This window comes from Xyrauchen texanus, chromosome 12, assembly GCF_025860055.1.
Source record: "Xyrauchen texanus isolate HMW12.3.18 chromosome 12, RBS_HiC_50CHRs, whole genome shotgun sequence".
Classification (NCBI taxonomy): domain Eukaryota; kingdom Metazoa; phylum Chordata; class Actinopteri; order Cypriniformes; family Catostomidae; genus Xyrauchen; species Xyrauchen texanus.
The window spans coordinates 29,564,172-29,592,023 of NC_068287.1; the positions used below are offsets into that span (position 1 = coordinate 29,564,172).

At 37.0% G+C, this 27,852-nt stretch overlaps 1 protein-coding gene across 1 annotated transcript; it reads left to right on the forward strand.

Moving 5' to 3' along the window:
* Positions 1-402: 402 nt before the first annotated feature.
* On the forward strand, positions 403-26,662 carry bcat2 (branched chain amino-acid transaminase 2, mitochondrial). Its single transcript, XM_052139575.1, has 11 exons — positions 403-464; positions 3,098-3,172; positions 3,689-3,889; positions 11,395-11,505; positions 11,659-11,778; positions 11,893-12,056; positions 16,152-16,294; positions 24,213-24,298; positions 25,657-25,797; positions 25,934-26,008; positions 26,107-26,662. Exons 1-11 carry the CDS (start codon positions 447-449, stop codon positions 26,146-26,148), a joined length of 1,176 nt encoding a protein of 391 aa, XP_051995535.1. The 5' UTR covers positions 403-446; the 3' UTR covers positions 26,149-26,662.
* Positions 26,663-27,852: the final 1,190 nt, after the last annotated feature.

Sequence of the window (27,852 nt, forward strand, 5' to 3'; positions counted from 1 at the left end):
CACGCCTACCTGCGGGTTGTTATTAACCCCTAGGTGGATAAATATAGTTGGTGAAGCTGATGCAATATTTCTAAAATCCAAGATAAAGTTGTCTTCATTATATAATTTATTTTTACGACTTAGATCATACTAAAAATATTATAAAATCAGTGCAAATATAAAAATAACACCAATGACCTATCAAACGTTTTTAGGTTTAAAACGTTCCAGGCTAAGACTTTTAAAGACAATAAAAGAACCATTGATGCAAATATTATACTGATGCAAATATCATATTATCTGAATGAGCCCCAACGAAAAGTAAAAGTAAATTGCACGATCTTTACCCATTCAAAATCCCAATAACTTTGCCGCCATCCCCGGTGCGTCCAATCCGGAACGCAGAGATCAGACAGTCTGGGGCAGTTGATTCTAGTCGGACTAGTTTTCCATTCATCTCTGCAGCAATGGCAGCGTTTAGGACGGTGAGTTCAAAGAGCATTTTACTTATCTTTCGCAACACATCGCCTAATCCTTCTATTAATAATTAGTGGATCTATCTAAACACACTCGTCTTATCTAGAGTATATTTATCAGAGCGATAACCAGGGGGTTTAAACTGCTGATCCTTGACGTGTTACGTGGTATCAATCATTCAACGGAGCAAGCTTCCTGCTTTAAGGATGCACATTCTTCACGTGTTTCTCTGGATTAAACATCAACGATTTAATTGTTAAACCTCAGTCTGAATTGCTGATTGCAATTAAAATGACATGTAAACTGTGTGATTGAAACGCTTATGCTGTGAACGAGAGAAGTCATTGCGCTTGACGCGTTTTATTTGCCAAAAATATGCATAAAGTTTGACAAGCAAGGTCACCCTCCAGCCTTGTTATGTTTTACAGGGACATTAATTATTTTATTGTTATTTATTATTAATCATCCTAACAAATAATTAATGGCAATAATAAATCGATTACAAGTGCAGCTGACTTAACAACCACCGAAAACGCGTTTGTCGCGAGACGCGTTTTGAAGTTGACTTTCTTTTTAACACTTAAAACGCATACCTCGGATCTTTAGTGACCCAGGACCTCATTCCACCCTCCGTACCTCATCAAATTTCTTTATTATTATAATTTTTTATAACACCTCTTTAGTATTCCTCAACCTCTCTCTTATCATTAGTGGAACACAAAAAAGTAAAAAGACTACGACAACAACAAAAACAATCCGTGTGGATAGCACTTTTTCATCTTTTTGCGCTTCCATAAATTACATTTGTATAATTATTTCATATCTATATACGTTTACTATAACAGGATATCTATTTCTTTATTACACGAGAAATAAGTAATATATCATGTTGATTTTCTCTGCAACAATGAATTAACTACAATGGTGATTTATCAGTGTTCCATATGCGTGTACACACATATTATACATGCTATTTCTGATTCAAGAAGGTGCTGTTGTTTCAGTGATTGACTTGATTTACATTTGACATTGCTATTTGATGAAGAAACAACATGGAAGTAAACTATAGCAAGTCCAACACATGAACATTATGATGCGACTATTGTCATTTGCGTGTACTATTGAAATTATGTTGTGCATCTATTTAGACTCGATAAGTGCCTGTGAAAATACTTGTGTAATTTATGTGTAGTCTATGTCTATTTTATGTTTTATGTGTAGCTCAATATGTTTTTGACAGACAATTTCAGTTTGAAAGCAATGAATCCTGTTTTAGATTTGTCCTGATTTGTTGCATTATCTCTTTGATATATGAAAAATTAAACATCAAAATATATTCTATTCTATTATTATCTAATTCTCTTGAAAATATTTAGAAAATTTGACTATTTGGGCAATAATTTTGTAGATCAATTTGTGATAGATATAAGTGCCGGGTCTCTAAAGACCCGAATATGTAAGAGTGTTTGGTGAAATTCCAATGCAGGGATAACCTGATGCAGCGTCAGAGCCCTTCTTCCAAGGGGAACCTACAAGGTTAGAATAAAATGGCATAACACAGCGGTTCCATAGACATTCTATGGGCGGTACACTGGCAAGGAGACCAGAGGCCATTCTTTTAGAATTGATGTCTATGTTAGAGATGCTTTTTTTTTTACACTGAATATACCGGTTTTGTGAGGAAACGGCTCATCGCTTAATGAATTGACCACCTGTCCATTATTCTTCAAGAAGTTTTATACGAAACAATCCTTTTGGGATGACCTATGTGTGGAGGCCACTACAATAAGATTGCTGTTAAGACAAGACGCAGACAATTTTGCGACGGGTAGGTATCAGTTTACAGCTCTCCACAATTTTCTTCCGTTATGCTCTCAGCTTTTAATTTCAATTTAAAAAGTATTTATTGGCCTGATTGTGTTTACGTACAATATTGCCAAAGCATTAATACACAAAACAGATAATGACAAGAAATAAAGAATAAAAATAATAGTAACAATAAAATAGAATTAAAATAATTATAAATGTATTTTACAGAAAATTCTAAACAAGTCTGTAAAATATAGAATAAAAAATTCTATAAAACAGTTTTTTAGAAATTAGAATTAAATCTCTCCTATTGTATTTTATAAGGTTGTTATCTCAGTATAGAAGATCTCTAATGGTGTCTAAAAGAACCTGTGCAATGGTCAAAGATGTTCATCTAGCCAAAGTATTGTTTGTTTACATGGCAAAACATTTGAAAAACAGCACAGAGGGATGCAAAAACGTGTTCGGTGTGAACGAATACTTATGGGTTCGTTAATGGAAAATGCTACTGTGTTTGCTTTGCAGATTCACTCATTGTTTATAGCTATTAAAAGCACCGTCAGTGTATGACCCAGCTGTCCCCTTGTGCCCAAACAAACAAAATGTAGATATTTACAGCTGGTACATACTCAGAGCTGGAATGGGCCATGCGTCAAAACCTTCACATCTCGTGACGGCCAAACAACAGCTGTCAAAAGCAACATACTGTCTCACGTGGACAATGATGAAAGGAAACTGTAGAAGTTCTGCACTATTTCTGTTATGTACTGTATTTGTTATATCTGTCAACTAGTATATGCCTTTTTTTGTATAATTTGTTTTTTCTTTTAAGGCACTGTATGGACGCTTTCTTCAGCCTCTCCCTCTGTCCTTTGGGTCATTACGGTTTGCCAGTTCCTCCTTCAAGGTATTCAACAAAATTGTAGAGCTAGGTCTTTACACCATTCCTTTTTTCCATGTCACCACAATTCAACCTGTGCCTCAGATAGGCCTTGTGACTGTGTGCGTGTGGCCCGGCTCATGTAATTGTTTCAATTTTGCCTCAAAAATGGCACCGCCTTGTTTTATGGGGCAATGGAATGCTGTTTGAGCAAATCTTTTTCAGACCTATAAAGTTTTATAACTTATCCTGTATTGGATTTCCTTGTGAAGTTCATTGTGAGTTCTAACTTCTCTTTCTTTGTTTGTACCTTTGCTCTCTTGTTTCCAACAACCCCATTTCCCTGCTACTCATCGCAATTTAATTTAATTAAATTTTCATAAAGAGCTTGACTGGCATGACGAATCCAGATTAATTTTTTAAATGCATGTGCAATCAATGATAATGAATAAAAACCTCTCCACATACCCGCTGTACTCCCCGTCCCTCTCTCTTTCCGTTCTCTCTCTCTCTCTCTCCCCTTTTTTTTTTTTTTTGTGTCAGGCTGCAGATCTCATCATAGAGAGGAACCCTGTACCGAAGCCAAAGCCAGATCCTTCTACCCTTGTATTTGGCAAGCAGTTTTCAGACCACATGTTGACCATCTATTGGTCTGCAACTAGAGGATGGGAGGTTCCTCAGATTAAGCCTTTCCAGAATCTGTCTCTTCACCCTGCTTCCTCAGCCCTGCATTACTCCATAGAGGTGAGGGAGCATGCTATCATTGTCTCATTTAGCCAAAAGCAGATGGACTTTATTCTCCTTTTATGGCAATTCAATGAACAAGTATTTAAGAAATGAGGAAAGATGTTGAAGTTGAGCTTTTGACGTTCTGCACCGAGAAGCATAAAAAAAAAAACACGGCAATGAGTAGCAGTGTTTCCCCCTATATGCATACAGCAACAGTGCATCATTACTGCTAAATTTGTCAGCGATGCTGCTGAAATTTCAAATGGTTGTTTCATTCATGAATGAATCAGTCTTTTCAAACTAATCTTTTGAGTGAACGAATCGTTCTTGTTTACCTCCACACACTTGACTCATATTTCTTGTTTACTGACGTCTCTCCCCTTCAAAGCCAATGAGCTCTAGTTTGAATTGTGAAACTGCTTTGTTGGCTTTTCCTGCCTGTGAAGACATGACTATAGCATGAGCCAATAACATTCCAGTGCGGGCTGTGATGGAGCATATCATTTGTTTAACACACTAAATGAATACGCCCCTTCACTTAATGTGGGAAGATTAGGATCTGTTGACCGACGAAGGAAAGGAGGAGGAATGTCATTTGGTTACTTTGGTAATCTTGTTCAAAAAGGAGAAAATGATAGCTATCGGTAGATTTGTAGTTATGCAGATTTTTATAAAATGTCATTAGAATTGTTTCAGTTGTGACTCTGTGCTTTATCCATTTGTTGCTACCTATTGGTTAAGGTATGATTTACAAAAAAAAAATTATGTAATTAATTAAAACAAAATACTAAATATGTAATTATTATGTTTCTAATCATTGTTGAGATATAATCATTTAAATGGCTGTCATAAAAACTGTTTAAAGTCTGCAAAAATGTATAATGCATTTATAATTTTAGCGATATTCTTCTATAGAAAAACTTTTCATTTTACTAACTAACGAGCTAAGGACAATATTGGCTAAATCTTCCTGAAGTAACATTAGGTTACAAGTTATACTGATGTCTTCCCATGGTTAAAACAGCTTAAGCTGGCTCTACACAAGCAGACTCGAAACATTTGCCGAGATCTCGCTCTATTCAGTAAGAGGTATGACACACTTGCGATTAAAAATGGTGGAGGGGTGACACACATAACGACTCGCCCCAGCTATCTCTCTCTAATCCCTGTCACGTGGAGCGCGCCAATGTTGCATTTCCTTCATGGTTTGGTAGGCTTTCGCAAGGTTATATTTTAAAATGCACCAAAACTGTAACATGTCAGTCAAGGTTATTTTTATCCTTCGTTAGTTGCTTTTGTATTATTTTTGCAGAATGGCAGAATCACTATGGAATTTAATCAGCGTTTGTGATATGCTGCTGAGTGTGAGTTCTGATCAACTTGTCATCTTGTCAGTTCATCGCAGTGACGGAATTATTTTTTTCAAACAACATTTGTGTTTTTTCAGTGCTTCAGCCATTAATTCAGCAAGGAGTCCCGATTGATTAACACCTACCATTCAAGTGATTAATAGCGCCCGCTGAGAGGTGCCAATGGCTGCTCTGTCTGAAAATGTTAATGAAGCTAACACCTGAAAATAATTGAAAAATTCTGCTAGCGTAGAGCCAGCTTTAGGCGCATACACGAGACGATACGTGAATGTAAGTTGTACTGTATCAGATGTACATTCATGTTTGTATTTATGTTATAATAACTTGTATTAAAGTGAAGAAAATTATCAGTTCACTCGTGCTCCGTGCTGCTCTTTTTATTAGAATATAAGTTTGGACACTCAGTTGACATTCCTACTGAGTTGCAAAGAGACTTGCTGAGGTTAGAGTCAGCACACAAGTGTGGGTTATCTTTTGAACAATAGGTGGTGCTGTCTCCAAACTCCTCAAGTATGATCAGGACATGATGTCGATTATGCACACCAATTTTCTTTGAAATCCGACAATGTACAGTAATGTGTAATGTCTTCACAAAAACATTTGTCTTAAGATTTAAGAATGTCTTAAGACATTTATATCTGCTACTTTAGTGTGTCAATATGATTTTTTATATATATATATATATATATATATTTTTGTTATAAATATTTTATACTCCCAAACATACATTTTGCAAATAGAATATAAGAACATGGAGCCCTGCAACAGATGGCATGGCCCTCACAAGCCCCCCCACTGAACATCGGGTCAGTCTGGGATTACATTAAGACCATTGAATGACATGAAAAAGTAATTGAGACAGACTAAATAATTAAAAGAACGGTGGTGAATTCTCCACGAAATTTGGAACATCCTATCAGCCAACAATCAAGAAAAATTTTGTCCAGGTGTAAGTAGGAGAATTGGTGTTAAAAGGCAAATGTGTTAACACCAAATATTGATTTGGCTCTTTTTCTGTTTACTGGACTTTGTATGACGTTAATTGATTAATAAACTATTTGCCATTATTTTTTTTTAAGAAGTCCTCACTTTGAAAGTTTTTCCACAAGTGCCTAAAACTTTTGCACAGTACTGTATTTCAAAAAGATCGTATTTTTTATTAAATGTCAAAATGGTGGAGAGGCAGTATGGGTAAAACTGGTATAATTGAAATCCGCATGACCTAAGGCAGTGGTCGGGAACCTTTTTTAACTTAGAAGCCAATTTAAAAAAGAGAGGGCCATCCCACAAACAAATAATTGACTATTTTCAAAAACCAAAGTTTTTCAATAAAATAAAATGTTTATATTGCCCATAGACTACTCAAAAACAAACAAATATACAAAAATTAATGGGTAACATGCTGCAATATGGAATTGAGTACACGTGTTTGTGCGGTTCTCCATAAAATTACTTCATTTTACAATTGCTCATGAAAAATTTAACTTCCCTTTTGTCCACAGCATCGACAAAACAATAATATTAATATTGATAATAAATGCATGAATATTTCAATCTGGTGCATATCGTGGGTAGTTTAAGACTTAAGATTTAGATTTTAAAAATGTACTGTGAAGTAATACCATTTTCTTTTAAGCTTTAAAAAGGATACTATTGTTTTGTTTTGGAAATTATTACAATATGACAAAATTATTACATTTCAGTTAAAATGATTTTGGTGAGTTCACAATGTAATTTAATTTCTCAATGTAAAAACTGTTACGTTTTGACAAAATTATTACATTATGAACATTTTATTACATCAATATTGTAATACTGATTACATTATGTGCAGTTATTACATTGTGTATATAATCCTGTAGCAACTCATAATCACACACTTTCACAAGATAAAACACATGAATCGCTTTCTAAAACACTATTTTGCAATTGTTTTTACTAACACGGTACACCTGTTTTTATTTCGGCGAGCTCCACATAACAGGGAATCTGAGAAAGTTGCTGTGAGTTGGTATGTGTGTCATACCTCCGCCGGAAGATAGCGAGATCACAGCAAAACAATCGGCAGGTGTGGAGCTTTTAGCCAAAATCTAGATGTATTGAGTCTGCTAGTGTGGTGCTGGCTTTACTAGACGGATACATTGCCTGAATGATAAACACGTTGGCTTGGCTGATTAACAGAAGTGTTAATTTTCCATTTTGTCAGATCCAAAATCTGCCAGTAGATCTGTCAGTGGATGGTAAACCATTTCTGTTTACAAGTTTTTTCTTTCAAGTTTAAGTTTCAGCAATTTTTGTTTAAAAAAATGTTAGTGTTTGTCTCACTTTGTAAATTGGGTAGATTACATCTGATTTGCTGTGGTTAATTTTGTATTATGTGCAGTACTGTGCAAAATTCTTGGGCACGTTGGATGTTTCACAAAAATATTTGTCTTAATATGGTTATTTTATATCTTCTGCTTTAGTGTGTCAATAGGAAATATAAATGTTAGTTTCCTAACATTCCTTTTGCAAACAGAATAGAATAGAAGTAGAAAAAAGGAGTCCTGCAACCGATGGTATGGCCCTCACAGAGCCCAGATCTCAGTTTGGGATTACATGAAGAGACAGTAGCAATCGAGACAGACTAAATACATAGAACTCTGGCAAGTTCTCCAAGAGCCTTGGAACAACCTATCTGCCAACAACCTTAAAAATATAAAAACTGCACAAGTGTACTTGGGAAAATTGGTTCAGTTTTAAATGGGTCCTATTATGCTTTTTGGGAAGTATTTACTTCAAAGGTCTGCAAAGTTACAAAGCACAAAGTCCATGCCAAAGGGAGTTACACTCTCCTGACAATCTCTGCCTGCATCACCTCATTCTATTGATGAACTACGATCTTGAAATGGAATGCATAGACTAACAATTGCCAAAAAAAAAAAGCCTTCATCAGCCAATTAACAAGGACAATTGCATCTATGTGAACCTCTGCAGTTAATCCAGGATGGACTTCAAAGACATTGGTCATTAATCTCAAAGTTCATACAAAATCGATGTTTAAACACTGACCCCTACTTAACTAAACACTTACTTAGTTTAATCATTTTAAACCATGACTTTCACTATACATAAGTAATATTGGCATTATATTCATGATGTTAGCCAGAGGGGAACTGGCCCCCACAGTGAGCCTGGTTTCTCCCAAGGTTATTATTCTCCATTAACCAACATCTTATGGAGTTTTGTGTTCCTTGTCAGTCGCTTTCAGCTTGCTCACTGGGTTTATTAATACAATTACTATTTAATTACTTATTTTTAAACATGATTACAATCGTATTTTATCTAATTACACAATGATGATTCATCGACATTATAGACATAAGTTTTATCATCTGTTAATGCCTGATCTTCTGTAAAGCTGCTTTGAAACGATGTGTGTTGTGAAAGGTGCTATACAAATAAAATTTACTTGACTTGACTCTCCCACAGAAAACAGTGCTTCTGAACTGTCTGAAACACCTGGCTTACAGTCCAGCCATTACTTCCGTGACTTAGCTGTCACTATGTAACACAATTGTATAATGCCTGCCTAAGGGCTACTTCGGTTATGTTAAGGGACTTTACCAGACATGGGGACTTGTGACTTGGTGACTTGGACTCGAGTGGACTCGAGTCGCTATTTTTATGACTTGTGACTTGACTTGACAAAAAATAAAATACTTGTGACTTGACTCGGACTTGGAAGTTAAAGACTTGGGACTTGACTTGACTTGAGACACGAAGACTTGAATGACTGTTAATCACATCATGTTTTCAGTTTGAATATAAAATATATAAATTATAAAAAAAAAAAAAAAAAAAGTTGATCCAGCTGGAGCGCAGGCTGAGAATAGTTTTGTCATGACTGGATCACGGTCGACACTATAGGCTATCATCAGCCATGCCCTCTCGTACCTTACGCACACCACGCCCACTTAGATCAGATAACACATCAACATGTCAGCCGGAGGGTACGTTACCGAGGGACATCGCTTTCGGCTTCAAAAATTATTATCAAGATGGCAAAAGACGAACAGCGCTTTGCAAGACATGCAACGTTAAGATCGCGGACAGCCAGACGACAACCTCCAATTTCGTCCGCCATTTGAAGAGCCATTCTGCCCAGTAAGTGCTTGTCAATTTGTTAATTTTATTTGGTTAGTTGGTAGTTAGCTAATGTAATAATAGCAGGGTTCCCACGGGTCCTTGAAATCCTTGAAAGTTTGTGAATCTGAAAAATAAAATTCAAGGCCCTGGAAAGTTCTTGAAAATAAACATACATAGATACAGGTCCTTGAAAGTGCTTGAATTTATTTTGTGCAAGAAGTTTTCTGGAAAAAAAAAAAATCTGTCCATTATTTTTTTTATTTCGCCAACACTTCGTGGCTTATGCTGCATACTAGCCTGCTTGATTTACGTTAGATACGCGCATTTACGTTAAGTGTTTCCCGCGCGAGGTACTTTGTTTTGTACGTTGCCATGACGTTCACGCGCGCTGGTACCTCATCGTTTCCCACTCACAGACATTGCAAAAATAGGCTTATGGATATACTCTGAGTGGGTGTGGGAGTGTGAGAGCGCGAGAGTGAGCGTGTGTGTGTGTGTGTGTGTGTGTGTGAGCGCGAGAGTGAGTGAGTGAGTGTGGGTGTGGGAGAGAGAGTGTGTGAGTGAGAGTGAGTGTGTGAGAGATAGAGAGAGAGTGTGTGTGAGAGAGAGAGGAGAAATGTAACAAAGTTTAATGTATATAACTGTGTTTGAGAGAGAGAGAGGGAGGTGTTCAGAGAGGAGTCTGTTGGATGTTAAGCTGTTATTTGTTTTATGGACTCAATGTTGAAAATTTAAAACATTTCAAACACTGTTGGCAGAAGTGAAAAATAAATAATTTTATGAAGTTACAATTTTGTTTGATTCCATGATGTATTTTACTGAACATGAGTATTGTAATTTACTGACAGTTCCTTATATCTTGTCTTTTCACTTTATTATGATCAGATTCTGCAGGTAAAATTACAATAATAAGGTGACTTGACTTGGACTTGACTTGACATAGCCTGTGACTTGACTTGGACTTGACTTGACTTGACTTGCCCAAGAAAAAAATACTTGGGACTTACTTGAGACTTGAAGGTTAAGACTTGAGACTTACTTGAGACTTGCACATGTGTGACTTGGTCCCATCTCTGGACTTTACATTTCTGACACACGCTCCAAGCGGTTGACCAATCACAACAGATTGGGCCAGCTGACCAATAAGAGCAGACTGGGTTTTTCGGAAATGGGGGCTTTAAAGAGACAGGAGCTAAAACAAAGCATTTCAGACAGAGGGTGAAAAAAGTGCTGCAGCAATGTACAGTATGAGAAAAATAATGTGTAATATTAATACTCTAGTAGGCCCCAAAAATAAAATTATGAACCTGTAAATGAGCATAATATGGGATCTTTAAAGCCATATGGTGGTCGCACCAAATGTAGATTTATTTTTTGTTTACTGCACTTTGTTAATTGATAGATATAAATTATTCATGGCATTATTTTTTGAAAACATTCTCACATCGTCAACATTTCACAACTGCCTAAAGCTTATGTGCAGTACTGTACATTGGCATTAATTTTGGCCATCCAGCTATCGACCATTGAAAAACACATACCTGTCGACCACTAATTACGAACATTAGCCATTAGTGATAGCATTATAGACTAATTCTAAAGCCTCATGCTTCTGCACAAAGTCTTTATAAATAAAACAGGGGTAGCCTGGAATGGAATGCAGTAATTGGCACTTTTCATGGTAAGTTTATTGATAAGTGTATGACAAATTGTGCAGCCTTGAAATTATTTATTTTATCAATAATATTGATAACTCTGAGGTATTGATAGTTCAATGATTATTATTTTTTCATGAGTAGCGCACTGTTGTTGTTGTTGTTGTTGTTTTCTTGGTAGTTCTGTGCCCTGAATGCTCTTAACAGTTATTTGACCTTGGCTCAGTATATGTTTATTTATAAGCCCAGTTGGAACTGTAGTGCCTAGTGATAATGTAAAGATAAATATCCAAAATGTTGTTATTCTTGGCAGTTTGCATATCTTCCTTTTTTTTTAATATATATTGTGTATTCTGTTTTATTTCAGCTCTTCGAGGGCATGAAGGCATTCCGGGGAGTAGATAATCTCATCCGTCTCTTCAGGCCCATGTTGAATATGGAGCGCATGTACCGCAGTTCTGAAAGGAGTTGTCTGCCTGTTAGTCTGAATTTTACCCCGTTGAGTGCTTAAAGACCTACTTAAGCTTATTGACTGATGCTCTGTGAGATTATCACATTTCCACAAAGTCAATCTCTGGGCTGTATCTTCTCCCATCTCCTTTAGTGTATTCTCTTCCTTTCTCTGTTTTAGTTGTTTGATAAGGGCGAGCTGCTGAAATGTATTAAGAAGCTGGTTGAGATTGACCAAGAATGGGTTCCTTACTCCACAGATGCCAGTCTATATATCAGACCTACATTTATAGGAATCGAGGTAATATTATGCATCTGAAACCTTTTCTTATTCAAAAGCGGAAACAACTGCTGGTTTTGGTTTTACATTACTATATGATGTGCACATGCATTCTTGACCCTCTTTTCATCTCAGCCTTCTCTAGGTGTGTCTCGAGCAGGCCATGCTTTGCTGTTTGTCATTGTTGGACCTGTTGGACCTTATTTTGCCACTGGAGGATTTAGTCCAGTGTCCTTGCTGGCAGATCCTAGTTTTGTCAGGGCCTGGAGGGGAGGTGTTGGAGAATACAAGATGGGAGGGTGAGTCATCCATTTGGGAATCATTTTCACTGCTCGTGCGTGTTTCGTGCTGTAGATTCCAATCCCTAATATTTCATCATATCACAAAATGTCCTGATGCAGAATAATGGTTAAAGTGCTTTTATGTTTGTTTGTTTGTTTGTTTTAAGAGATCATTAATGGTAGAATAGCAATTTTGTTGGAGCTTGTTAATTTGCACATACAGTGCCTTGCAAAAGTATTCAGACCCCTGACCAATTCTTGCATATTACAGAATTACAAATGGTACACTGAAATTTCATTCTGATTTGATATTTTATTTTAAAACACTGAAACTCAAAATCAGTTATTGTAAGGTATTCTTGTTGGGAAATATTTTTATGAAGAAAAAAAAAACTGAAATATCTTGCTTAAGTATTCAACCCCCACACTTTAATATTTGGTCAAGCCACCTTGTGCTGCAGTAACTGCTTTTAAGTCTTTTGGGGTACATATGTACCAGCTTTGCACACAGTGACGAAGTGATTTTGGCCCATTTTTCTCGGCAGATTTGCTCCAGGTTGTTCAGGTTGGTTGGTGACACTTGTGGACTGCAATTGTCACCATAGTGAATAGAAATAGTGCAGCAGATTCTCAATAGGATTGAGATCAGGACTTTGACTGGGCCACTGTTTGACATTTACCTTTTTGTTCTTGAGCCACTCTGCCACTTGCTTGGGATCATTGTTCTGCTGAAAGGTGAATTTCTTCCAAGCTTCAGCTTTTTAGCGGACTGAAGCAGGTTCTCTTGCAGTATTTCCCTATATTTTGCTCCATCCATTCTTCAATTCTGACAAGATGCCCAGTCCCTGCTGATGAGAAGCATCCACACAGCATAATTCTACAACCACCATAGTTCACTCTAGGGATGGTGTGTCTTGAGGCATAGGAAGTGTTCCAACAAAACCTTCTCCCACAACACAGCTGAGTCACTCACATGCTTTCTGGCAAACTCCAGACGTGCTTTCAGATGGTACTTTTTGAGTAACGGTTTCTTTTTTGCCACCCTCCCATACAGGCCAGCGTTATGCAGTGCTCTTGATTTGGTTGACTGGTGCATCATTACTCCACTCCCAGCCACTGAACTCTTTAGCTCCTAAGTGATTGTTGGCCTCTCTGTGGCTTCTCTCACAAATCTCCTTTTTGTTATAGCGTTGAGTTTTGAGAGACAGCCTTTTCTTGGCAGTGCTTGGGTAGTGTGGTGGAGCTTCCACTTCCTGATTATTAATACAACTGTGCTCACTGGGGTATCCAAACATTTGGATATTATTTTGTACCCTTTCCCTAATCTATGCATTTTTATTACTTTATCTCTAACTTCTGTAGAATGCTCTTTTTTTTTTTTTTCTTCAGCAATGGGTTTTTTATCCAGATGTGATTGCAACTTTAATGCCAATATTAAAGTAAATGTGTCCTTGTTAGGGCAATTTCTTTCATCGGTGTAACCTGGTATCTTCCCAACATAAAAACAATGTCACCTAACAGTAATTGGTTTTGAGTTCCAGTGTTTTAAAATAAAATATCAAACAGAATGAAATTTCAATGCACCATTTGTAATTCAGTAATATGAGATAATTGGTCAGGGGTCTGAATACTTTTGCAAGGCACTGTACATTCATTGCCCTTTGAATGGGGATGGTGGTGGCGTAGTGGCTAAAGCGCAGGGCTGTTAATCAGAAGGTCGTTGGTTCGATCCCCACAGCCACCACCATTGTGTCCTTGAGCAAGGCTCTTAACTCCAGGTTGCTCCGGGGGGATTGTCCCTGTAATAATTGCACTGTAAGTCGCTTTGGATAAAAGCGTCTGCCAAATGCATAAATGTAAATGTAAATGTAAATGAATGACTTAAGACAAAACATCAGTGTCTTTTTATTGGCACCATTGTTATGCAAATATTTAGGAGTAGCCTACATGCGTTATGTCAGCGAAATTCAGTTGCTTGCTAAGGCACCAATATACTATCCATGTGCAACCTGGATTTGTAGAGATTTGTTTTTAATCCTCAGCAGGCTGACCTTTCACCCTAATGTGGCACTGTCTTCTGTTTATGTGCTGTCGCTGCCGTTTTGGGATTCATAATCTTACTTTTCCATTATTCTCTTAGGTCCACTTTAGCAAAGCTTGTCCTGATAATGCCTAGACCGCTGGTGTGTTATATTCAGTGTTGGGTGTAATGCATTACCAAGTAGGGCTGGGACGGTTACCGCATTACCGCAATATCGCTGTCACGTGACTCCAACCGCGGGTCTGAGCTTGTCACCGTCGTCACCGCAAAAAAACAAAAAAAACATTGGCCTGCACATGTGTGCACGTTGTGTCTAATGACATGGATTCGTTGTGTCTAATGACATGGAGTCGTTGTGTCTAATGACATGGATTCATTGATTCTAATGATATGGATTATGTCTAATGATATTAGCCTACATGGAGTCAAGGTTTTCTAAACAAAACTTATCAAAATATGGAGCAAATCCGACCTTTCGCGAGTTGGGGAGCGCAATGGTCCATGACACATAATAACATTCCATTTGTATTAGAGATGCGCGGATGGGCTATTATTATTTAATCCGCAACCGCATCACAAAACTCATCTGTCCGCACCAACGTTTTTTGATACATTTTCAAAACCGCATCCATGGCGCTGACTGTTTTAAGGTCTGAGCGATGCAAAGGCTGCTGCCGCGAGGCTAGAAAGCTCTTGGCTGTTTTAGAAAGGAGACTGATCCAATGCAGCAAAGATATTTTAAAGGCTAAAGTCCCTAGTAGGCTATAGCCTATTGGCTATGTTGTATCCCCAGAATATCAGCAGTGAAGTCCGTTTCCGATTGACGCACAGGGATACAAATAAATAAATAAATAGTAACGCACATTGGCAAACCTGACTACTAGGCTACTGTAGCCTAAAATTTTATCATTTTGTTTTGAATTTTGTTTAAAATGCATTTTAAGATTTCTATTTATTTCTCATGTCTGTGAGGCAGTAGGCCTAGCCGCCGAGTTTCGGTTCATTTATGAGAGAGCTCACGCGCAAGAGATCGCATCGGCGCTTCCACATCCTGCTGCTGATTGTATGTCTGCTATATTTGCTTCTTATTTATTAATTCCAGGCAATTAGTTAATGAAACAGTGATTAAAATTAAGATACAATTTATACAAAACGAAATTTTAAGTTAAAGAAAGGCTTTCTACAAAACTTAATAAAGTGGTCAAAATCATGTCTGACCCATCTTCAATGCGAATGTATCTGAGAATAATCTTAAATAAGGAAATCTATACGGTGATTAGTTCATGCCAAATTACTGCTTGATGAAAATTTGACTATTTAAAATTGTGCTCGTTTTTTTTCTTCGGATGTAGGTGACAATATTTAAAGTCTGTCTATCAAAAGCGACTTCTGATGTGTGCGCCAAAGTCTGTCGGGGGGGAGGGGACTTCTCTGATCCAATGTAATGTATTTAATGCGGTTTACCGCTATACCGCGGGAATATCTTGCTTTTCAACCGCGGTTAGAAAAATCCATACCGCCCCAGCCCTATTACCAAGTAATTATTTACTGTAATTACAATTTTTCATTGAAAAAAAAAGTAAAGGGATTACTCTTAGCTTTTCAGTAATGTAATCACAGTTACTCCTGATGTGATTGTGTTAAATACTGTATAGACTATAGAACAATTCTGTATAAAACAATAGTGAATTTAAAATCGAAATGTAAGATCTAATGTTAAAAATGTATGTTTTCTAATTTAATGCAGCCCCCTTAAATTATTTGTCCAGTTCATAAATCATTTATATGATTTATTTGAAAGAATTTAAATAAGTTTCATGTCTATCTTTGTATCTTTCATCTGGTCGAGGCTGATAAGGATTTTAGAAAGTAATTAGTACAGTAATCTAATTACAGTGTAGAAGATGTAATTTAACTTAATTAACTTTTTTTTACCCAACTTAACTTACCCAATACTGGTTATATTATGAATTCACAATTCTTTTGCACTGTTTGTTAGAAACCTGTGTGAACAGCAAATTATTGTTTTGTGGCTTGAATGTACTTCTGCAATAACTGCTTTATTTTTCCAGGAATTATGGACCAACAATCGCTGTTCAGAGTGAGGCGGCGAAGAAGGGCTGTCAGCAGGTCCTCTGGCTGTATGGAGATAATGAGGAGATCACTGAGGTTGGAACCATGAATCTCTTCATCTACTGGACCACAGAGAAAGGAGGTGAGGAATGTGTGAGCAGACGAGTAGCTGGTAAAAACTGTAAATTATAGAACACTGCAATAATAGCTTTTGTTGAACTGAGATCTTTTTTTTTTTTTTTGCCCCTAAAATATGCCTGTTTAACTGCTCTTGTAGGCACATATAATGGAAACGTGCTGGCTCTTGTAGGGCTTGTGGCAACATACTACGGAGCCCCTAAAGGGCCATGTTGGTGGGAAAAAATTGTAGCGTGGGAAAAATTAAGCAAATGCTTTTGCGTTGTCTCGCAAAGCTTTGCGTTCCCCAGAGATACAATGCATTATCTCGCAAATTATGTTGCTTTCTCTTGCAAAACTTGTGCTCTCGTATACAAGGTTGGGGATTAACGGAATACATGTAACGGGATTATGTATCTAAAATACAAAATATAAGTAAATGTATTCCACTACAGTTACAATTTAAATAATTGGTAATTCAAATAGTTACATTCAAAAAGTATTTTGATTACTAAGGAGATTACTTGGTATTTTATTGTAATTTGTTTCATTTAATATTTAATCCTTTCAGATGGAAAACATTTATACATGCATACAGAGAAGTAAGTTTGGAGCAGGGAGAAATGGAAATAAACCTTGTGTAAATTTACATATGCTAAGCTAAAATTGTATTTCTAGCCATTTTACATGCCCATGTTACCAGACACGATCAGATGTTTTATCAAGAAAATTCCTGTTGGATCATAATTTATTTTTTCTAGTAAGACCTTTGATATTAGGGCAAAAATCATATTCTTGATGATAATTTGTATTGTTTTCCTGTAAAAATATCTAAAAATCCTAAACCAGATCAATTTGATTTATCTTGATTTAGAAACAACACTGCATAAGGTATTTAGTCAAAATAAGTGAAAAAAAATCTACCAGTTCTGAAGAAGTAATCCAAAGTATTTAGAGGATGTTACTATTCATGTAATACTCCTCTATCAATTCACCCTAAAGTCAATGATCTAACATGTTATGATATTAATAATGCATGTTGCTTACCCTAAAATAAAGGGGCTCATTTGTGAATGAAGTGTGGTGTCTAGAAGGGATCCAGGAGATTTCAGGAGGCTTTATCTCTTTACTGCAACCAGGTTAAAACAGAGCATTACACTAAGGAAGGATCATTATCACAATAGGGCATTAATGTGAATGACAAAATAAGTAATTAAAAATGTTATTACATTACAAATTAGATTACAAGATTACATTTAGATTTTTTATTTTTTTAAAGAAATGTAAACAATAAATATCTTTTAATTTAATCCCTTTGGGAAACTTTTTTGCAGCTATACACCAAACCTGAGTGGTTTAAAAACTACAACAAAATAAAATGTTTATAAAAGAAATAACTTAAAAAAATAGTTGCGTGATTGTATTACATACCGCTTGTCAAGCGACCGGATCATGTTTTTAAAACCCTCTTTGGTAAACGTGTTAATTGGTACCATGTCTTTCGCAAGGTGAAATGTTAATGAATCAGTTTTTTTGTTGTTTTTTTTCCTCTGCTGTTTGGAACCTTTCTCGTATGATGTAACGCTGGCAAAGGCATCTGAAATAGTTTTTTTGCTTTGGACGGCATTTAGATCTGGCTTTGCACTCGACATACAAAGATTTGTAATAATGTAAAGGTATTTTCACACATTCATAAATGAAAGATTATGATTTGTGGTCCTGGGTTGCTCAGCGAGTATTGACGATGACTAGAACCCCTTGTGAGTCGTGAGTTCAAATCAAGGGTGTGCATTAGTGACTCCAGACCAAATTGGCCTGGTTGCTAGGGAGGGTAGTCACATGGGGTGACCTCCTCGTGGTCGCGATTTGTGGTTCTCGCTCTCAATGGTGCGCATGTTAAGTTGTGCGTGGATCACAGAGGGCAGCATGAGCCTCCCACATGCTGTAAGTCTCCGCTGTGTCATGCAAAACGAGCCACGTGATAAGATGCACAAACTGACTGCCTTGGAAGCGGAGGCATTTGAGAGTTGTCCTCCACCACCCAGATTGAGGTAAGTAACCACGCCATCAACACCGCTTGGAAGTTCGGTATTATAAAGGATTTATATCAACTTGGTTTTAGAGGACACTTACCCATTTTTATTGTTAATTTTCTATCAAACCGACATTTTAAAGTCAGAGTAGGTAATACCCTATCTGACTCTAATAAACAAGAGCTACGAGTACCACAAGGAAGCATTTTATCAGTTACACTTTTTAATATCAAAATCAATGGCAAAGGTATCCATTGCAGTCTTTATGTTGATGACATTGGTATTTGCTACAGAAGCAAATACATGAATGACATTGAACAAAAAATCCAGCTGACAATTAACCGAATGGAGTCCTGGTCAGTATCAAATGGTTTTGAGTTTTCAAAGACCCAAACTATTTGTATGCATTTTTGCCAGCTATGCTCTCTCCATCTTGACCCAGAGATATTCATTGATGGTGAACACATCAGAGTTAAGGAAGCCAAATTCCTTGGAGTAACGCTTGACCGTAAACTGAATGTTATCCCTCACATAAAGATTTTAAAAGATAAATGTCTTAAACCTTGAACAATTCAAAAGTTTTAGCTCAAACAAAATGGGGTGCAGAAATCTCTACAGAGCACTAATTCGATCACGCCTGGATTATGGAAGTATAGTGTATGGATCAGCCAAGAAATCAAATGTCCGACTCTTGGACATAGTAGATCATCAAGGCATACGTCTGGCTTTAGGGGACTTTAGGACATCACCAATGCAAAGTTTGCATGTAGAAGCAAATTAACTTTCTCTGGAGAACAGATGCCTCAAACTAGCCCTACAGTATACAACAAAGCTGAAGACCAACAAAGAAAACCCAGCCTACCATCTGGTTTCTTCAAGCCTACAGGTGAAACTCGAAAAATTAGAATATCGTGCAAAAGTTCATTAATTTCAGTAATTCAACTTAAAAGGTGAAACGAATATATTATATAGACTCATTACAAGCAAAGTAAGATATTTCAAGCCTTTATTTGATATAATTTTGATGATTATGGCTTACAGCTTATGAAAACCCCAAATTCAGAATCTCAGAAAATTAGAATATTGTGAAAAGGTTCAGTATTGTAGGCTCAAAGTGTCACACTCTAATCAGCTAAACACCTACAAAGGGTTCCTGAGCCTTTAAATGGTCTCTCAGTCTGGTTCAGTTAAATTCACAATCATGGGGAAGACTGCTGACCTGACAGTTGTGCAGAAAACCATCATTGACACCCTCCACAAGGAGGGAAAGCCTCAAAAGGTAATTGCAAAAGAAGTTGGATGTTCTCAAAGTGCTGTATCAAAGCACATTAATATAAAGTTAAGTGGAAGGGAAAAGTGTGGAAGAAAAAGGTGCACAAGCAGCAGGGATGACCGTAGCCTGGAGAGGATTGTCAGGAAAAGGCCATTCAAATGTGTGGGGAGCTTCACAAGGAGTGGACTGAGGCTGGAGTTACTGCATCAAGAGCCACCACACACAGGCGGGTCCTGGACATGGGCTTCAAATGTCAAGCGTCTTACCTGGGCTAAAGAAAAAAAGAACTGGTCTGTTGCTCAGTGGTCCAAAGTCCTCTTTTTTGATGAGAGCAAATTTTGCATCTCATTTGGAAACCAAGGTCCCAGAGTCTGGAGGAAGAATGGAGAGGCACACAATCCAAGATGCTTGAAGTCCAGTGTGAAGTTTCCACAGTCTGTGTTGGTTTGGGGAGCCATGTCATCAGCTGGTGTTGGTCCACTGTGCTTTATTAAGTCCAGAGTCAACGCAGCCGTCTACCGGGACATTTTAGAGCACTTCATGCTTCCTTCAGCAGACAAGCTTTATGGAGATGCTGACTTCATTTTCCAGCAGGACTTGGCACCTGCCCACACTGCCAAAAGTACCAAAACCTGGTTCAATGACCATGGTATTACTGTGTTTGATTGGCCAGGAAACTCGCCTGACCTGAACCCCATAGAGAATCTATGGGGCATTGCCAAGAGAAAGATGAGAGACATGAGACCAAACAATGCAGAAGAGCTGAAGGCCGCTATTGAAGCATCTTGGTCTTCCATAACACCTCAGCAGTGCCGCAGGCTGATAGCATCCATGCCACGCCGCATTGAGGCAGTAATTAATGCAAAAGGGGCCCAAACCAAGTACTGAGTACATATGCATGATTATACTTTTCAGAGGGCCGACATTTCTGTATTTAAAATCCTTTTTTTTTATTGATTTCATGTAATATTCTAATTTTCTGAGATTCTGAATTTGGGGTTTTCATAAGCTGTAAGCCATAATCATCAAAATTATATCAAATAAAGGCTTGAAATATCTTACTTTGCTTGTAATGAGTCTATATAATATATTAGTTTCACCTTTTAAGTTGAATTACTGAAATTAATGAACTTTTGCACGATATTCTAATTTTTCGAGTTTCACCTGTATACATTTCCAAGACGTGGACCAAGACATTTCCATCCTTTTGGACTACGGATCAAACCACATTTACAAAATCTCAAAGTTGATCTTAGCATACTGGAACAGACACACTTCAGTAAACCCCCCTGGGGCCCCCTGGAACTTAAAAAAAAAAAAAAAAAAATTTATCTTCTATTTAACAAGAAACAAAAAATCCGAAAAACACCCAAATGACTTTCAACAACAACTCATTTTCATTAGAAAAATATTTCCATCACATATCCCTAATATATATATATATATATATATATATATATATATATATATATATATATATATATATACATACACACACACACACACACACACACACACACAGATGGATCAAAATCTGAGGATCATGTATCATCTGCATTTGTGATCAACCATCAAAAAAAAAAAAAAAAAAAGGAATATCCATTCCCAATCACAGCTCAATTTTTAAACGCTATCATCTTAGCACTGGACTTCATAAAGACTATGCAAAAGAGAAACTTTCTGATCATTTAAGATTCAAAATCATGTCTTCAAGCAATGTCATCTTAAAAAAATTATCTTGTAATGATTCTATGCAAACTGCTGAATTTGGAGGCCCAAAATGTCAATATCTGCTTCTGCTGGGTACCTGGACACTGAAATCACAGGAAATGAGAAAGCAGGCACAGCTGCAAAAGAGGCTTTATCAGCAGATTTCAAAAAGTGTCCAATACCTCCCACTGACCTAAAACCCATAATAAAATAATATCCTAAAAACAAATGGCAAACTGAGTGGGATCAATGCATCATGAACAAACTCCATGAAATCAGCCCTTTTGTTGGCAAAAGAAGTTCCTCTCTGTTTTCAAATCGCTGGGACCAGATTGTCTACACCCGCTGTCGTATTGGTCAGTCCAGGTTGGCACACAAGTTTTTAATATTAGGTGAAGATTCACCAACATGTACCTTCTGCCAGAATCCATTATCCCTGAAACATGTTTTATTAAGACTGTACTGGTCTTAACCCCGTGAGAAACCTTTTTTATTCAGTCAGCACTCAAGACATTTTTAACAAAGTCAAACCGATGCAATTTTTTTTAGGGAAAATTTATTTTAAAAACCTCATAGAATTCCTTAAACATTTCTCACCATGGAAATAGCCATAGAAGCTAGCATGGCATTAAAAACAAACAAACAAACAAACAACCATGCCAACACGAGGACATATTAAGTAGTGGGAATTGGGTATTCCAAATTGGGAGAAAGAGGATAAAAGATTGTGAATTGTGTATTGCTTAATTATTGTCTTTTGGGCATAACTCTTTCATTGCACTGGCTTTCTCTTCTTGTTGAACTCAAAAGCTGGAATAATGCTGGAATACACATAGGAGAGCTAGCAGAAGAATTTCATTATGAAGCACATTTTGCGAGCGCACACAAAATAATTTGTGAGAATGCAAAATTTTGCGAGATCACTCAAATTCTTGGAGGAATACAGAGTTTTGCGAGAGAACGCAAAAGCAACCCCCCCCCCCACCCTACACATTTGTTCCCCACCACCTTGACACTTTAGTATGCATAGTAGTATACTACTATGCATACTGTGCATTTTCCATTTACCTTTTTGATTTGTAACTAGTAGCACCTTTATAAAAAAAAATAACACATCTTCTAGAGAAAATAGTTTCCCTTAAAATGATTGTCCACATGTGTAGACAGCAGGAATATGTTGGGAAATTTTAAAAAACACTGAGCTATAGAAAGTACGATTTATTTTTATTTATTTTCTCCATCGTTTCCAGGAGTGTTGGTCATTCATGTTTTTGAGATGTTACAGACCTTCTAGATGAATTTCTGTAAAGCTGAATAAATAATTCTTATTCAAAGTAATTGCCAGCATCATCCAATCACAGCCAACCATTTTAAAATAAACTGTAGCATTATAAAATTCTGAATCTATGTACCGATTACCATTGTCCCATGTCTTCCAAACAAGTTAAGTGGTCCAAACAAGTTAAGTAGTCCAAACATCATCTGCAGCCTGAAACTGAACTTTTGGTTTGATTTTAGGATTGAATGCACTTCGCTGCATAGAAAGCTATAGGATGCTGCTCCCTTGCTCCCTAGTTCACTATTTATTGAATTAATTAAGCTTTAGTGTGCTGTCTGTCTGTCTCAAAACTGTTCAAAATGCACTTTATTTTCATCCCTACTCCATATAAAGCCTATTAAAGCTAGAATATTCAGCTTTTGTATGAACCCATTTATTCTCGATGTGAAAATGCACAGTAAATATATAGGAATGCATTTACTAATGTCAATGAATATAACCATATTGCACAGAGATGACAAAATTAAACAGAACATGTCAATTAAATTGAAGCTATATAACCCACAGATGTGTTCGTTGAAAGTTATTCCAAATAATTAACATGTTTTTTCTACTTTTGAGTAAATGCAGTGCCAGTGTCCACATATGTAGACATCATGTTTATCAGCGTGCTGACACGTGAAACATAAACAATTTTTTTAAAGCGGCATACCAAATTAAGCTAGAGACTCTACAACCAAACTGGTTTCAATTAAAAAAAACAAAGATATTTCTTGCTGGCGCTGCAGCCGTAGGAAGCTGTTTTATCACTTGACTCAGTGTAGCCAAAGTTAACCTTTAAATGACAGTCTAGAGTCTTGTGAACAGTATTCAGTCATTATTTATTCATTTACATTATGCGTGGTGTATAGCGAAGCCAAAATACAATGTCCACGCATGTTGACGCGGGGTTGCAAGTGGATACTACTCATTGTAATTTTTTATCGTGCAGATATTATCTCAGTAATAAATTTTCTTTTGCATTTTTAATAAATTTTTGTTTAAAACATATCAAGATTTGGCGGTACAATTAAATAAGGATTGAAGAAAGATGTTTTAAAAAAACTCCAGTAGATATTGCTTCTGGGTTGATTAGAATAGTTTAATGCTATTATAAATACTTCCTAGCTCTCCTCCACCTTTAATTTTTTCTTTACATTTTTGTTGATGTTTGTCTCCCTCTGCTGGTGATCTATTTCAATGAATTTCAGCATAATTGCTGGCATGTGCTAGAAAACCTGGAAATATCAGATTTGTTTTTAGTTATGTTTTCCAGGCATGGAAAAAAATCATGTACATTTCTATATTGAACATTATTTTTCTAATTTTTCTCTGCTGTGAAATATGTAATGAGCTTCATATTGCTCTTGTGTTGAGCAAAACTTGCTCACAAGCCATAGTGATGTCTGGTTTGTCAGCAAATTGCTCTTTTCAGAGTGTTCTGGAAAAGTAATGGAAATTCATTAGTCAAAAATGGTGAGAACCCTGGAAAGTGCTCCTTGATGAATGTTTATGCTTGACTAATTATATATTTGCCCCTCCATCCTGGTCCAACTGTTTTGAAAAAGAATGTGCTTCTTTGAATATATGTGTCTTTGTGTCTCTATAGAGAGAGAGCTTGTCACCCCTCCACTAGATGGCATCATTCTTCCAGGAGTCACCAGACAGTCTCTGCTGGACCTAGCAAGAGAATGGGTGAGAGAAAGGGAACTATGAATTTGTGTGCGTGTCCCCATGAAGCAATGTAATTCTTGGTTTGATGGTGTGTGGTGCTGTCTTCAAGCGAAGTTTATAATTTTAAAATCGATTTAGGAATTAATGTGCCCATGTGTTCATAAGCCCTTTTAAGATAAATATTTTGATATCGACTAAATTTTAGTTACATGCAAGTACTGTGCATTCTTTTCTTTATATATTGTGTTATTGTATTTTGTGTCATTTGGATATATTGACTAGTTTTAATAATATAAAGGGATTGTTCACCCAAAAAGGAAAATTCTCTTATCATTTATTTACCCTCATGCCATCCCAGATTTGCATGACTGACTTTCTTCTGCTGAACACAAATGAAGATTTTTAGAAAAATATTTCAGCTCTGTAGGTCTATACAATGCAAGTGAATGGTGACCAGACCTTTCCAGGTCCAAAAAGGTAAAGGCAGCGTAAAAGTAATTAATATGACTCCATTGTTAAATCCATATCTTTCTGAAGCGATATGATAGGTGTGGTTGAGAAACAGATCAATATTTATAATATTTATATATACTATAAATCTCCATTTTCACTTTCAGATGTGAAAGTGAAACTAAGCAGGCATCGAATGTGTTTTTCAGAGGTAGAAGTGAAAGTGGAGATTTAGAGTAAAATAAGGATTTACATTTTGATCTGTTTCTCACCCACACTTATATCACTTTTAAATATATGGATTTAACCACTAGAATTGTATGGATTACTTTTATGTTTCCTTTGTGATTTTTGGAGCTTCAAAGTTCTGGCCACCATTCACTTGCATTGTATGGACCTACAGAGCTGATATTTTCTTCTAAAAATCTTCATTTGAGTTCTGCTGAAGAAAGACAGTCATACACGTCTGGGATGGCATCATGGTAAGTGAATAATGAGAGAATTTCTATTTTGGGGAGAACCATTTCTTTGTGATTATGTATGGCATTTATGGGGTCTTAAGTAAATGATCTAAAACGAATTAAAAAAAGGTTTGCCTGATTTACAAAACCTAAATGTAAAGTATGTAAAGAATATTAATGCTAATGACTAGACTTATTCATTGCTTTTTATGGTATGGTTTCATTGGACATGGTATGTTGAGGTGTATCCCCCCCCAAAAATATGGTATTACCCTGGTATCATGTTTTTTTTTTTTTTAAAGTATGAAGTACCTTGGAATACCATGGTATATTAATTTGGTTACCATTCAGTACCATGGTATATGTCAAAGTACCTAGGTATTACCTCTGTTACAACAAGTGTACCATAGTACTGCCATACACTTTTTTTTTTTTTTTTTTTTGGTAAAGGTTGTTTGTCTTTTTCAGGGGGACTTCAAAGTGACAGAGCGCAAAGTAGTAATGAAGGAGCTGATAAATGCTTTAAATGAGGGCCGAATTCTGGAAGTCTTCGGTTCTGGCACGGCATGTGTGGTGTGTCCGGTTGGCAGTCTACTCTACAGAGGCCAGGTAACTAGTAGTGGAAATGCACACTTCATTTGTCTAATAGAAATGTCCATTTCAACTTCTTGCCTGCTTTGAGTTTGTAACGAATATTTACACATTTATTGAAAACCTTGAAAAATATATATTATTATTTTTTTAGACCTACCAAATACCTACAATGCAGAATGGTCCAGATCTTGCAAAAAGATTCCATAAGGAACTCACTGACATGCAGGTATAGAACTTCTAAAATCTCATTCCTGTTGCAAATGCTCTAGAAATTCATGTTTTCTTACAGTCTGTCCCTGCTTTGTCTAAATCTCTCCTGCACAGTATGGAGTCAAGCAGAGGGACTGGGCACCACTGGTTGTCTAGCTAATATCAGTCTGGAAGATTGTCAGTTCTCATGTCTAAAACCTTTTATTATGTGTGTTTTTGTGTGTGGATTTAGAGAGATGGATGTTATTCTACAGTAACAAACTTTTTAAATGGAAATTCACCTATTAAATATGCAGTCTAAACAACCTTACATCCTGCTTGCTTAGAGAGCCATATGGCACAATTTGTAGCACTAGAGATTATCCTTTTTAACCTTTTGAGCACAAGCTTCATAAACCATGTGTATGCAACTAATCTTAAAGGCGTTAATATATTCTTCTTGCAGTAGTGAAGGAGCTTGTTGATAGATCTTCATGGAATGGAGTTTTTTGTTTGAATCAGTTTCCTTATTGTCTTCTAAAATGGCTGAACATTTTTCTTCAACATACACTCACCAGCCACTTTATTATGTACACTTGTACATACATATTCATGCGATTATCTAATCAGCCAATGGTATGACAGCAGTGTAATGTATAAAATCACACAGATACGGGTCAGGAGCTTCAGTTAATGTTCACATCAACCATCAGAAAGGGGAAAAATGTGATCTCCGTGATATAGACCATGGAATGATTGTTGGTGCCAGATGGGCTGGTTTGAGTATATCTGTAACTACTGATCTCCTGGGATTTTTACACAAAAACAGGGAGTTATGTGGCGGAAAAGCCTTGTTGATGACAGTGGTCAGAGGAGAATGGCCAGACTGGTTCAAGCTGACAGGAAGGTGACAGTAACCCAAATAAACATGCGTTACAACAGTGCTATGCAGAAAAGCATTTCTGATCATACAACACAACATGAGGCGGATGGGCTACAGCAGCAGAAACCCCTTCTGGGTACCACTACTGTCAGCATAGAACAGGAAACTGAGGCTGCAGTGGGCACAGGCTCGCCAAAACAGGACCGTAGAAGATCGGTGAAAAACATCGCCTGGTCTGACAAATCTGGATTCCTGCTGAGGTATACAAATGGTAGGCCCACTGCAGCCTCAGTTTTCTGTTCTTGGCTGACAGTAGTGGAACCCAACATGGTCTTCTGCTGTTGTAGCTCATCCGCCTCAAGGTTCAACATGTTGTGCATTCTGCGATGCTATTCTGTGCACTACAATTGTACAGAGTGGTTATCTGAGTTACTGTATCCTTTCTGTCAGCTCGAACCAGTCTGGCCATTTTCCGTTGACCTCTCTCAACAACAAGGTGTTTCCGTCCACAGAACTGCCTCTCACTGGATGATTTTTGTTTTGCACCATTCTCTATACACTCTAGAGCAGTGGTTCTCAACCATGTTCCTGGAGGTCCCCCAACACTGCACATTTTGTATGCACCCTTTTCTGACACGCCCAATTCAGGTCTTGTTGTCTCCACTGTTGAGCTGATGAGTTGAATCAGGTGTGTTTGATTAGGGAGATATCCAAAATGTGTATTGTTAGGGGGCCACTTCTCTAGAGACTATTATGCATGAAAATCTCAGGAGATCAGCAGGTACAGAAATACTCAAACCAGCCCATCTGGCACAACCAATCGTGCCACGATCAAAATCACTGAGATCAAATTTTTTTCCCCATTCTGATGGTTGATATGAACATCAACTGAAGCTCCTGACCCATGTTTGCCTGACTTTATACATTACACTCGATTGCCTGATTACTGCCACATGATTAGCAGATTAGATAATCACATGAATAAGCTGATGTACAGG

Bases quoted from the DNA above. Each gene is read 5' to 3' on its own strand.
- bcat2 (XM_052139575.1), top strand. The intron at 3,173-3,688 runs GTATTCAACAAA...TTTTTGTGTCAG, and splicing joins TTGCCAGTTCCTCCTTCAAG to GCTGCAGATCTCATCATAGA. The intron at 24,299-25,656 runs GTGAGAGAAAGG...TGTCTTTTTCAG, and splicing joins TGGACCTAGCAAGAGAATGG to GGGGACTTCAAAGTGACAGA.